Raw genomic sequence first — 13,727 nt, 5'->3', positions numbered from 1 at the left:
TCCCGGCTACAACGTTCTCAAACCTGCCAGTTTAATGCGATGTAGTACCGGTGATGCCCGCTAGGTGCTGACTGAAAACACATTTTTAACATGATATTTTTGAAGCCTCTTATTTATTCCTTTGTAAAGTTTGTACAGTTTAGATGTCTTCAACAAGACATCATGGTCTGAGCAGGATGTTTCTCCTGAGAGCGCTGGTCATTTTCATAAACTCTTCTTCCATTGATAAAAGCGACGAGTTGATGTGTTGGTTTTGACTGAAGCGTGTTATTGAAAGGTCACTTGCTCACTATTGCTACCTGTTGCCTTCTTTCCTAAAGTGTAAATGGCACCCATTCGTAGTAAATTCTCCACAAGGTCAATCTAATAGTCTGGAGTTTTCCATCAGTGGGGTGGTCTAAAGCATCGATTTCATTTCCTGTTTCTGGACACACCTTTATGCACCAATTTACGGTGGAAATACCTTAATTTTAAAATATATCAAAAACATAATGGAAAGTGTGTGTTTTGCGTGTCATTGGGTATTTTTAAGTTGGTATATGGAAATCCTGGGACTTTCTTAGTGGGTTTACTGTGTATACCTGCACATCACGTAGACTACACCACTGCTCTCCATTGTATACCAGTTGTCATGGTACTACAGATGTTTAAATTGTCTGAGCACTCATCTTGTCTTTGTTGGTTTAAAGTAAAGAGTTAAAAGTGTAAGATCGTTTGGGAGCGTTTCTATCCCAGTGTGCACTTTGCAGGTGACTTTGCTGCCGAACCATGCAACCAACATGCCTACTGTGATAATTAATCACAAATATTACCCCATTTGTTGGCAGTTCAAAATCACACAATGAAGTGGTTTAATAAATCTCTTGAGGTAAGTAGCGGTGAGGCAGACAAAGACAGCATGAAGAGCCAGACACAAAAAAGTACCCCTGTTCTTACAGTTTATTGTCTTGTGTTTATCTATAACTGTTAATGCTTTTTCAACGTAAAATATTAACTAATTTCTCCTTATGCTGTAGTTGACCCTTCCAGGCAAGACACAATGCAAGACAAAGTATAAAGATCACCTACTTAAGTAAATGTATGAGGGCCTCTTTGTAAAAAATACTCAATTACATAACATATACATATATATATATGTGTGTGTTTGTGTGTGTAAAATGCTGATCTTCAAAGTAACAATTAGCCTAACTATAGGGGTCAAATAATTGTAATAGACTAAAAAGTACAGTATGTGTAATGTAGAGAGGAGTAGAAATTTAAAGTGGAAACAAATAAATATAGTCAAGTACAGTGCAAGTATGGAACTGGATTAAAGAACATATTTACTTTCCACAACTAATGGACAATTTCTACTCTGTAGCAAAGAAAGAAGAAGAAGAAGCAAAGAAAATTACAGGACTTATTGCACAAATTTTATTGCAAATTATGGTCTACATAAATTGAAATTACAAGATTTGTTATTTTACACCATACACGCACAGCAACATTATTTCAGAGACACATTGGACAAGCATTTAAGCACACTCCAAACAATACTGACTAACCAAAGGCCACAAAAATAACCTTTATTTAAAGGTGGAGATGCTGACAAAGTATCACTATTGAAATTTAATCTAGCTTCGTCAAACATGTTGTAAAAGGCAAAAGTCATAATGCAACTCTTGATATCCCCTCAAAAAAAAGAGGTTTAAAGAAAATACACACTGAGTTTTATGTAAACACCTGAGAGCAGCGTGGACGGAGAAGCAAGTAGTACTGATGAAGCATTGCTTTGGAACATTAGAAGTCCTGCATAGCATGGAAGTATAAAAGAGGTAGACCACACCTTCAGTAATTATTTGAACTAATTAGACCGCCTTGTTTGTACAATGTGACATGTATAAAAAAGATAAAAGGACTGAAGGCAAGAGGCTGACATGGTTACTGAAATGCTGCGTAGCTCCATCTTAAACAGGTGTTAAATATTAGAAGCCGTATAGAACTGTGTATGGCTTCTTGTTTCTGGGAGATTTTGAAATATGAAGCCGGTAAAATATTCTATTCATGTGTTTTGTATGTTTTTTTAATAACTTTTATTAAATTACTTAATTTAATTAATTCAGTAATTTTTAATACCTTACAAGGAAAATTGTTGGATAAAAGACAACTACACACTGTTGTGTATGATGAAAACATATGACTTTTTTGTCTGTAAATCATGGAAAGTATGTGCTTTGGAATTTTATAAGTTACTCTAAGTCATTTTTCAAATTTTTGTATTATTAAAAGTAAATGCAGCCCTTTTCTTATCTCGGGATATATAACAATAACATTTCAAATTTAAGACATTTTAAATCACTACAAAAGGTGTGAAGGATTACAGCAAATGTAACATTGTGGTATTACAATTAGCGTTGATAGGGATGTGGCTCATTCAATCTCTCAACATCGGACACCTTACTCACTTACTTAAAGCTTTTTAAGCGTTTTAAGTTCTGGAAAAGTCCTAGTTCCAAAACATATGTTGAGTAGCATTTTCATTCTTGGTATAATTATCTCATGATCACACACATACAAATCTGTACTAATATCATTATCATAGTTTTCATGACTTAAAATAGAGAACAAAGAAATACTGAGTGTAAATCTACAACTGCTTTGGGAAAATTTCCTCAGAGTCAAAGAACAGTGAGGAAAAGGCGTAATGAGAAAGCCAGAACAGGCACGCAGATGACACAAATACTTGATGTGTAAAGACAGAGTATTAAAAATACGCTCCCACAGTGAGCTGTAAGATGACCTGAAGGGAACCATGTCAAAATGTAGAGTGCAGAATGTAAATGACTTTGTACTTTGTAAGTGAATCAGTGGAGGAAAGAGGAACTTCTTGCAGTCACACTGTATAATCAAGCTCAGCATGCAGCTTATTGTACATCTCATAAATAGCATCAACAGTGGGAGTGAAGTTGATGAGAAATTTTCGTATTTTTTCCAAGCATTCCTCTTCCTTGACATCCCGACCCTTGGAGAGGGCCTTCAAGAAATCCGTCTTATATGGAGCAGCAAAAAGAGCTGCCTGGAAGAGCAAATTAAAATGCCAAATTTACACACAATTTCACTTTGTATGTTGAGCGAGTACATTTCTTCACATAAAACACGGACAGAGTTTTACATCTGCTCTGGGGCATATGTAGCTTTCATAAAAGACCTGTCTATCAATCCTAAACTCACCTTGAAGAGCTGTTGCACGAACCAGCCATGATATCTTTTCAGGGCTATTTCATAGGCCTTGGTGACATTGACTCGAATGAGGTTTGGGTTGCTATCATCCTTTTCACCATCCGCTAGGCTCTGTAGGAACACTTGAATAAATCGTAGACCCCTGGTCAACAAAGAAGACATGCACAGTGATTATGGGCTTAAAATGTTACCCATAAATCTAGAAAACCTCATATTTAAAAATTTCTTAAACCTTTTTAGCCACATAAGTGCCAACGTTGCTCCAGCTTTGGGCCATTCGGCTCCATGCATTTCCTTTTCTGCCTCCACAATATGCTGGAGTGTCTTGAACCGCACTGGGTTGGTATCGAAAACCGCCTTGATTTTCTATTAAGTAAAACAATGGGAAAAAAAAAAGTATTATAACGTTACTGAGAGATGTAAGAGAAGAGCCACAGATTTAACTCAGGTTAAATGAAAGAATAATCATACTTACTGTGATGTTACCAGATATATCTGCCTTTATTGGTGCAAAAATAGTAGAGCCAAGACAGTCTGAGGAGAAATATTTACAGACAGGGGCTGAGAACATAAGGAGTGGATCCCAACATATAGGACATGTAACCAAAAACTATTGAGCCTATAACAAGAATATCAGCATCATGTACAGCTTCTCATGTTGATCACCAGCCTCTATCAACACAGAAGCTAAATGAGTAACTTTAAAAACTCGGCTGATTGCAAGATATTATCTTTTTTTATTGCTTTTATGAATTTGCAATGTATGTAGTGTTAGTTAAGTGGTGGACCAAGCAGACCTACACAAGGCAAAGACTAACATCCGGCTGAAAAGCTGTGTTTGAGAACCCCTATCTGGTTGAAACTTTCAAGCCGGTTTCACCACGGATGGGTGAAGTTGGGTGTTGAAAAGTGGGCTTTGCTGCATATGTAACCACCACACCCAACTGTCACAGGGCCCTGGAGTACACCTGTATGTCACTGCAGCAAGGTGAGAAGCTAAACCACTGAAGGTTGGCAAAAATAAGATTTTCAGGAGGTTTTATACACACGCAAATTACAATGCCTGGCCCAGATGGAAAAACTATGTGTCCTGCAGTCAACATAGCTCTTATGCACTGGTGGAGGTAAGAAACCCCAGTCTTCAGTATAGAGCTATGCAAAGCATTGACTTTATCAATGACTATAGTAGTAAACAAACATGGCTTCTGAGGTGGTACTACTGCTTTTTGCACAGAAGGAAGAAGAAAATTATGAAGAAGTGAAAAAGTGTCCTAACATAGACATAGACGGAGATGTTCAGCTAGAGGCCGTGGTTATTTTGAGCTATAGTGAACCCAAAAAGAAAGGGTTGGCTTTCTCTTGTTGTTTAATGGTATTGCGCGCTTAGCAGCAACAAACAGATTGCAGCTTGACTTGTATAACAATTTTCAGGTGACACATTCAAGAACGCAAAAACGCATTAAATTGATCTTGCGTTTTGCTTAGATGCGTGAACCTTGTTTCTGGCCTTTGTGAAATACTGGGAACATACCAAAGTGGTTAAAACACTGATGTGGCCTACAATAACTCTACAAGGCTGATTTGGGCCATCAGTCTCTGCTGTTTTCACATACCCATCATCACAGTATTATCATTAGGTGTCCTTTAATTAGGTTACTAGAGAAGTAGGCTATTTGGTGACGGGATGGCGAACAATGACACATCTAGAGCCCCGACCACACACGGCTTTCAGCTTCTTAGCTGTTAGTGGAAACTACTCATGACAAAGTCTGCTGTACTGTGCTGACGGGATGCATCGCCACAACAATGATGGCACCGCACCATATCTTGTTTCGGAGACATCCACATCTTGTGTGGCTATCTCGATACTTTCCACTGTCCTCACAAGATTTTTGTTGCAAAGACACAATGCATCTGGAAACAAGTTAACAACTTTCTGAAGAGTAACAATTATGTCTATAAAACAGAAACAGTAAAATATATAAACTTCTTCCTTGACTACTTTTGTATCAACAAACAGTTGTTCAGTTCTTGGCCCGTTAAAGGCTCTGCACACCCAAACAGGTGTTAATTATGGTGGCTTATTAGACGTCTTCTCAGGTTGAAGTTGGAAATGAGCCATGAAGGGAGTTAGTTGAGGACACTAAACGCCACACTTAAAAGAATCATAAAAATATGGACTATCCTGCTTATAAAACTAGCAGGTGTAAAACTAGGGGGAGTCAGGACGTCCTGTCCATGCAGTCCTGAAGAAGAGGTCTAATTAGGCAAACTAATTTAAAACACCTATGTGAATGTACTATGAGAGTGTGCAGGACTTTAATGACTTGTAGGAAAGTTGGCCAAGAGATTGCTAGGTCACTAAAAACAATGGCGACAAGGAGGGAAGCGCTTAATTTCGACATCAGACTTGGATCCTCTCAAGGGTTTCACATGGCAAATTCAATAGAGGACCTTTGGCATATTAATACAGAATGAACCCGCACAAAGATGCCCTGGTGCACCATGCCGCTGGTGAATGGGCAAGGGGAACTCAACACCGTACATCAATTTTCACAACTTAAAATCCAGGCCAGTTGATTAAATTATGCATGCTAAAGGATTGTGGACAGCTTGATGGAGAGAAATACGATCCAAAAAAGATTAGAATTTTGAAAGAGGGAGAATGTTTCATTTGGCTTGATGGAAGTGTTGTGACAGATTTCCCTCACAACAACTTTTGTGTTTATTAATCAAAGTTAAACAAATTCCACATGAAAGATGTATGACGGTGGAAAAGGTCCATGCAGGAGACTTGTCAGATAAAATCCTGCATTTGTGTGCATGTTTCAGCCAATTTAACAGTCAATGGGCTTAAATCATACAGCACTATACATCTACATGTATAAAACGAATTAATGGCTTATTCAGTGCCATCAATCTGGCCTATACTGCAGGCTAACTTCACATCTCTGACAACTCAACCATTATAAAAAGATGAATAGAAATAGGCCTACATTTCCACTTCTCTCTGCATCCACTTCCGTCTGAGAATTCATTGTTTTACTTTTATATCCACATAACTTTATATCCAAGAATGGCAGTGGTGCCTAGACTGTGTCTAACTGTGTCACACTGTTGAAACTACACTTACCAAAAAACGGTGGAAGGTATGACACAGCCTCCAGAAACGGTCTAGTTTCCACCTGTCTGTCAGCTGGCAGCTGTCTGAACTGGTGCTCCATTAGCAGAGCCATCTCTAGTCCAGTCACACTCTTACCTCTAAAAAGAAAGCAACAAGCTGTCAACCCTCCACTGCGGATTTACAGTGACACCAGAGGAAGCTGTGTGCCATACCCCACCCCGACACACACACACACACACACACACACACACACACACACACATTGAACCCAGGTAATGGCGTTATAAAATATATATACCGGACGCTTTAGACTACCGTACAGGTGGCGATGATGACCCGCGGCTATAAGTAACAAGTCGATTACATGAGCCGTCGGCTGGATATTAAATAATAAACAATAAACGATAAACGGCGCTTTAGACAGAAGTCCAAAACAAACAAGAGCACCTGATGTGCTCTAATCAGCTGACTACTCTTCATCGTTTAATCACATATGCTGCTTTACTGCCAACTAATGGAGTTTTCTGGAATATCTCAAAGTGTTCTACAGATGGTTGCCTAAGCATATTCATTATATCTATATTTAATGTGTAGGCCTAAAAAAACAACACACAAAAATAATAACTGGGTAATAATATTAATGGAAGGCCTATTAAAAAACTGTTTTATTATCTCCATTAAAAGAGCAGAGATTAAAATAAGTGTAAAATACATAATACAAATGTAGGCTATCTGGCCACAGATGATGTCTACGTATCAACCATGGCCAGATCACCTACATCATCAAATCTGCTATATTTCCTAGTTAAACGAGTAGGCTACATTTCTGTTGAAGTTTCTTAAAAATAACAGCTTTATAAGCTATCCAACAAATGTATTGATCGTGTAAGATATTTTTTAGTAACATCTCAGTTGAAGGTTAAGAGGAAGTTACAGTAAACATAGAGTTTTTATTGTGAAGGCATTGGGAGCCCGTGTCTTCATTCACAGCCAAATAGTCTACACAATACAAGAAACCCTCGGTTACAATCATAATAGAATATAAAGTACAATTTAAGAAAGAAGGACTTCGGCTTTGGGTGTTTTTATATTGAAACATCCTACTTAAAATCACTACAGGTACAACAGAATAAAAAATAAAAAAATAAAAAAATAACGGAAATGCGATTCGCGTTTTCATCCAGTAGGCAATTTTGAACTTTACTTCATCCCGTAGCGTGGGGGTAACTAGGAAGTGAATCGGTAGCTATGTAGCTGAAAACCTTTCTTAAACTGTCTATAGTAATAACAATGAATGTCGGCAATTTGTCTGTGTAGAAATGCAATACGCTGACTGTTTTTGAAAAATATCAACAGTAAGCAATTCACTTTACCATCGAAAGGGTAAGTAAGTGTTATTTATCAAGCTGAAAAGCCCTTATATACAAGCGTTCACGTTACACGACCCAATACAAAGACATAAGGTAACACAACAGCGTTACTTATTGTCTGTGTGAATTAGTGGCTGTGGCCATTAGCGTCAATTTAACGCACACACATAGTGTAGTGTTATAGCTAACGAATAAGTCAGTAAACGTTAGTTAGGATTGGATTGAACTTCTTATAGTGTATGTTCATTAAGATTCAGGTCTATGGCTCTGCCGACCCTCTCGGCCCACGTGCCCAGCCGGTCCCGGGTGGTGGCCGTGCAGCTGGCCCGGCAGCGGGAGCACGAGGCCCGGTGGCGGCAGCAGTGGGAGCTGCACGCTCAATACTTGAGAGAGCAGGGTGTCCGCAGCCAGAGGCAGGCGGCGTGGAGCTCCCGCCAGTCCTTCCAGCAGAGGTGACTTCATGCAGAGCAGGACTGACTCAGTGACACAACGCTCCCTTTTATCATTGCATTGCAAAAATATCTGCAACAGTGGGAAGTAAACTAAAGCATTGCATTGATGCATTGATTCAATTTCACGACGTTTTCTGTTCCATCTTTATGTTTATTATTAATATGATTACCGAGAGGCTACTACAGCATTTTTACACCGTTTCTCTTTCACTGCCCTCACTTAGATGGCTCTGTAAGTATCCTTTGTATGTAAGGTGTCTGTATGATGAATGTTTAAAAAGAGACAATAATCTATAAACTATTGCTCGCAGTGAATTTGTACATAATTGGGCAACATGTTAGGCCCACATCAGCTCTTTGTTTGGAACAACAATAATAGGTTGGTTTAGATTTTTCTCTCACTTCTGACATTTTGATATTATTATATATGTGAAAAATAGCCCGACTTAGTTTTAAAAAACGTTCTCATTGTTCTCATGTCCTTTTACATGTGTAAACAATAAGGGCTGGTAATAATGTACTGTAGAAAGAACATTCACAAGTGGTGAAAGAAATGTACAGTCATTAATAAAAGTATTAATAATCTTCCCACTATGAAATATCATAGGATAGTAATGAAATTTACCACGAGCAATAGTTTGGAAGACCTCTTTTTCAGTGTTTAGTTATTCGTTATACATACACATACACATACACAGTTTGTGTTTTAGGCTCAGGAACTAAATGTCAGTTCCTATAAATCTATGCAACGTTGCAATGCATAATATGTGCGTGTGTGTATGTGAGTTTGTGTGTGAGTCAATATGTGTGAATAAATAATGTTAAAAATATACCTGTAGCATTTTCTCCTCTAGTATGTCTGCTGAAACCATGTTGGTTTCAGCAGACAAATGACAGAAATTGAAGCCAGAGAAAAAGAACTAATGTTTCTTTTCCTCCGTTCCATCAGTATGTCGGCGTACCATAAAGAGAGACTGAAGGAGGAAAAGAAGGCCAGCCTTGAGCAGCGCAGGAATCGGCTTAGGGCCATGCTTCAAGAGGAGCAAGATCGGCTGGAGGCGGAGCTCAGGGAAGTAGTTCCTGACAGGAGCACATTGGCAAGTCAGCTGGTGCAAAAGACTGAAGAGCTTCGTACGGCAAGAGTGGAAAGAAGAAAAAAGGTAGTTGCTTTTAATTAGTTGCATTTGTTTTCAGTACTGCTCACGGTGCTCTGCCAGAAGTGTATAATCGCTGTTATTTTTTTCCTTTATTTCTAGCTTGCACAAGAGCTGCTGAAGGAGCACTGGAAGAAAAACAACACAGAGTTGCGAGAGGTAGCTAAGTTTAAACTATTCATGGAAAGTGATAAGTTGCAAAGCCTCTTACTTCACAAGTGTCACTGTTGATGAAGTGATAAATTGCCTCAGGAATCTTGTAACCATCCTGTGCGTCTGAAGAGCTCCGCAAGAGGAGAAAACAGACACTTTTTGTCAAGACATCCACTTGATCTGGAAACTAATAGGGCTTGTGATGCAGATATTCCATGACTTTCTGTTAACCCGAATCCAGTGTTGACTTAAGAGAATAAAATGTTCTGGTATCCCTTCCGCTAAGGGTCAGGTTCATCAGTATCTCTATCTCATCCTCACTCGCTCTTTTAATCTGTCAACAGGTGGAGTCGGCATTACATAAAGATCATGTTGTCGGCCAATGGCAGGCGCAGATATCTGAGAAGAAACAGGTAAGACATTCATCACAGCTCTCAGACAAGACGGTCCAGTGTCTGTTTATCCAAGTGTTTTAATAACTGTCTAAGGATAATACAAGTTTTTGCAATTTGCACTTGCACATTCATGCATACTCTCATACATACATACATACATAAATATATACATACATACACACACACATACATACAAACATACATACATTCATACTTTCATACATACACACACACATACATACATACATACATACATACATTTACACATGCATGCATGCAGAAAGTAAGAATGTGTATGAGTATGGGGGTATATGTGTGTGAGTGTGTATGTATGTGTATTAATATGTATTTATATGTACTGTACGTGCAAGTTAAGTATTCAATATTGGCTACAACCATAGATTCTTACACAATTTGACTCTAACCATTATGTAGAAATCGCTCTCTAGTAATTTTAAGCATCACTTCCCTCAAGTCAGTGATGACACATAGGACCCACAAGTCATTAACGGGTGTCCTTATCCTTTTACGCTACTAATTATTTATGTAAGAAATCTATCTTTGATTAAACGGGGCTCATGTCATCTGTGAGCACAGTATCAAGTCTGAAATCTACTCATGTTAATCAACATGGTGCATAATTAAGAAAGTTTAGACACACACTGTAAGTAACCCATCTCTCCAAACATGTAGCAAGAAGTGACGAAGCAAAATGAGAAGAAACGCTTTGAAAATGAGTACGAGATAACCCGAAAAGAGGCTCTGGAGAGGATGAAGCAAGCGGAGGAGAAAAGGAAGTTAGAGGAGCGGAAGAGGGCAGAGGATCTTCGCAAGCAGATGGAAGAACTGAAGCTGAGGGAAAAGGAGGTATTTAGAACTTGGACAAAGTATTTTTGCTGGGGAAAAAATTATATTGAAGATGTGTTTTTTTCAAGCATCAACAACAACATTTTTCTGTCACAGGCAACTCGCCTTAAGAAGGAGCAAGAGGCTCTGCTGGTCAAACAATGGGAGCTGGAGAAAATAGACGAGGAAAGGAGAAAGGTGGAGGAAAGGCGAAAGAAGTCTGAGATGGGGTAAGGGATGTTCTTTTTGCATAAAACTCATCACAAGTAAAATTATACTTTTATTCTGGTGAGGCATTGGGCTCACTGGATTTGTGTTCCACCAGGCATTTCTTAATCCGCCAATATCGCGCTCAGCTAAAGAGGAGAGCCCAGCAAGTGCAGGAGGAGCTGGTTGGTCCACTTGACCCTCATTTGATACAGTACATTGTTCTATGTGTAATCTAACTTGCCTGGCTTTCACACCATCCTCAAATTCCTTTGTTTCCACCAGGAGGCTGACCGTAAGATCCTGGCAGCCTTGCTGGATGGACAGCAGGAGGACAGGAGGATGGAGACTGCACGAAAGGAAAGAGCCATTGCTGATGCTGCCTGGATGAAACATGTGATTGAAGAGCAGCTTCATTTGGAGCGGGAGAGGGAGGCTGAGTTTGACATCCTACACAGGTGAACACCAGATTCAGGAAGTTCTGACTGTGCAGGAAGGGACTCAAATACAAACCAATGTATCTCATCCATTTCAGAGAAGAAGCTCAACATGTCTGGGAGAAACGAGAAGCACAGTGGGAGAAGGAGAGGAAAGCCAGAGAACGACTCATGCAAGAGGTGAATTGCTTTAAAATCAAATGAAACTTTATTTGAATGTCATTCAAAAGATATGACTACTAAACTAAGCTCTCTTTTCTTCTTCCTGGAAAGGTTCTGTCAGGGAGACAGCAGCAGCTGGAGCTTAAGATGCAGAAGAACAGAGAGGCTCAGGAGGAGTCCCTGAGGAGACGAGAACAGCTGATCCAGGAGCTGGAGAGGGAGAGGGAGACCAGACACCAGGAGAAAGAGCAAGAAGAGTGCCGTAGGACCGCACGGATGCAAGAGATAAATGCTCAGGTGTTATGTTTTATCAATTTCCTTCCAAACAGCACAGTTAATAATTGATAACTCAAAGGTGCTGTAGGTAGGATTTAGAAGATCCAGGACCTAGCCAAACAATTTGAACATTGACAACTTCTATGTCCCTCCTCCCTTATATACTTCATTTCCTTAGCCCCTCCCCCCACAAGGGGGAATGAATGTGTGTGCATGAGCATTGATTGATATGCAGTTAGACGTCCCCCAGCAAATGATTGGAGGGTCTGAACAGGGAGCGGTGGATTTTTGCAAATTGTACTACAGGCTGTAGGTGGTGCCAGAGGAACAAGTTTTGTTTTGTTTTTTATGACGTGCTTCATGTAGTCGAACAAAATGTCATTTTCAGCAAATATGACTGAAAGTGAGTTTCATAAGTCTTACCTACTGCAACTTTAAAGACACATAGATCCTGGCGCTGTTAAAATAACAATGAAATGCTGTGTTATTGACTTAAGACCAGGTTCGTGTTGGCCAATGGTGCAACCACTTTCTGCTGTTTTAAGATAGAAATACACCAAGAATGCACCTGAACACACCTCCCTGTAAGACCAGCAAGTCCATGGGCGCGGGTGTATTTGCTGTTTAAACAACGTGGGCACTGGACAGGAAATTGACAACTGCCTTGGTCTTAAACTAGCAGAGACAGTTGCGTCGGACTTTGCGCTGCGCTGTGCATCTTTTGCAAAATAAGGCCCACAGTCTCTCAAAATGATTTTACGATAGCAGCTTAATACATTTGACTGAATTGTCATGCATTACAACTCAAAAGACAGAATCAGATGATATACTTCTTTTTAAAAAATAATAAAACAGACCTAAAGTTGTTTCCATGTGTATACTGTATAGGTGGAGCAGCAGCGCCAGGAGCAGTGGGAGGAGCAGTGCAGGATAGAGCAGGAGGAGGAGGAGGACCGGGTGGCTCTTCAAACCCAGGAGGAGGAGTTGAGGCGGGAGATGGAGAGGATGGCCAGGAAAGGATACCAGGAGAAGGTAAAATATGAAATTGAAGCTGCAGGAAACTGATGGTCATGAATGTTCCTATTTCAGGTAAAAAGTATTTTCAATGTTAAAATATGCTTGGAAATGTTCCTTTCAGGTTCACAGCAGACCTCGATCAGCCTGGACATGAGCAACCTGCAAGACTGAGCTCAAAACTCAATTGTGAGAGGTTTATTTTTCTACCTGTAAATTACCTTTTTATGGGATAATTTCATGTGTTTTTCAAGTGTGTCCCAAAACAATGCTCACATGTAAATCGTAACAAGTTAGCGGTTGCTGTAATTGTTCATACTGACCATGAAGAGATCCCTTCCTACCGGGATTCAAAGTAAATGATTGGGGACAAAAAAACCCAGTCCTTATTCAATGTAAAAGTGCATTTTAAACTTCATCCTACCAAGTAGATCTTTTCCTTTTATAATTCTAATTGATGCTGTGTTTTCTGGCTGAGCCAGCGTGGAGAGATACCTACTTCATCTGACTAACTCACGAAGCTTCAGATTTACTTTTGCAAACTTTAAAATGCATTTTTGCACAGACCGAGGAGTGTGAATATTTACAGTAGAGCTGCGTTGTGGGGGGATCTTTTCACGGCCAGTTTGCAGACAATGAACAATGTTGTCAACCAATGTCTCTTTAAATGTCCATATAGACATGCAAGAATAAAGCAAAGACATATTTTGCCATTTTGATGTAAAGTTAATGCTGGTTTGCATAAATGTATATGTAGAAAAGAATTGATGATTTCTTTGCACTTTTAGAGCTGTATATTTTCTATTGTGAATCTGTAGACTTTTCAATAAAACTATTCAAAATCAAATAACTTCAGTATTTTGTATAAAAGCCATGAAAAGTGAAACATGATACCAATTCTGGCAAAACACAACAGGC

At 39.3% G+C, this 13,727-nt stretch overlaps 2 protein-coding genes across 6 annotated transcripts; one reads left to right on the top strand and one right to left on the bottom strand.

The window, feature by feature from the left end:
- Positions 1-2,236: 2,236 nt before the first annotated feature.
- gltpa (glycolipid transfer protein a) lies at positions 2,237-6,801 on the bottom strand. Of its 3 annotated transcripts, none has more exons than XM_034872820.1 (6): positions 6,659-6,801; positions 6,353-6,480; positions 3,695-3,753; positions 3,452-3,585; positions 3,211-3,361; positions 2,873-3,055 (listed from the first exon to the last, which is right to left on the bottom strand). In XM_034872820.1, the coding sequence occupies exons 2-6, from the start codon at positions 6,453-6,455 to the stop codon at positions 2,873-2,875; spliced, it is 630 nt and encodes a 209-aa protein (XP_034728711.1). In that variant the 5' UTR covers positions 6,456-6,480; positions 6,659-6,801. The 3 variants fall into 3 exon arrangements, with proteins under 3 accessions (XP_034728710.1, XP_034728711.1, XP_034728712.1); XM_034872821.1 differs by lacking the exon at positions 6,659-6,801 and adding an exon at positions 6,605-6,623; XM_034872819.1 differs by lacking the exon at positions 6,659-6,801 and having other exon boundaries at positions 2,237-3,055; positions 6,353-6,587.
- Positions 6,802-7,559: 758 nt separating this feature from the next.
- Positions 7,560-13,656, top strand: tchp (trichoplein, keratin filament binding). 3 transcript variants are annotated; one of them, XM_034871667.1, is made up of 13 exons: positions 7,560-7,726; positions 7,971-8,165; positions 9,115-9,325; positions 9,422-9,478; positions 9,817-9,885; positions 10,561-10,734; positions 10,831-10,943; positions 11,039-11,105; positions 11,206-11,378; positions 11,456-11,537; positions 11,631-11,816; positions 12,684-12,827; positions 12,934-13,656. In XM_034871667.1, the coding sequence occupies exons 2-13, from the start codon at positions 7,975-7,977 to the stop codon at positions 12,964-12,966; spliced, it is 1,500 nt and encodes a 499-aa protein (XP_034727558.1). In that variant the 5' UTR covers positions 7,560-7,726; positions 7,971-7,974; the 3' UTR covers positions 12,967-13,656. The 3 variants fall into 3 exon arrangements, with proteins under 3 accessions (XP_034727558.1, XP_034727560.1, XP_034727559.1); XM_034871669.1 differs by lacking the exon at positions 7,971-8,165 and having other exon boundaries at positions 7,567-7,726; XM_034871668.1 differs by lacking the exons at positions 7,560-7,726; positions 7,971-8,165 and adding an exon at positions 8,375-8,397.
- The last annotated feature ends 71 nt before the right edge of the window (positions 13,657-13,727 follow it).

The sequence above is a fragment of the Etheostoma cragini genome, chromosome 5 (assembly GCF_013103735.1).
Source record: "Etheostoma cragini isolate CJK2018 chromosome 5, CSU_Ecrag_1.0, whole genome shotgun sequence".
Taxonomy (NCBI): Eukaryota; Metazoa; Chordata; class Actinopteri; order Perciformes; family Percidae; genus Etheostoma; species Etheostoma cragini.
Note: the sequence above shows the minus strand (reverse complement) of the source record. Positions and strands in the feature narration are given on the sequence as shown.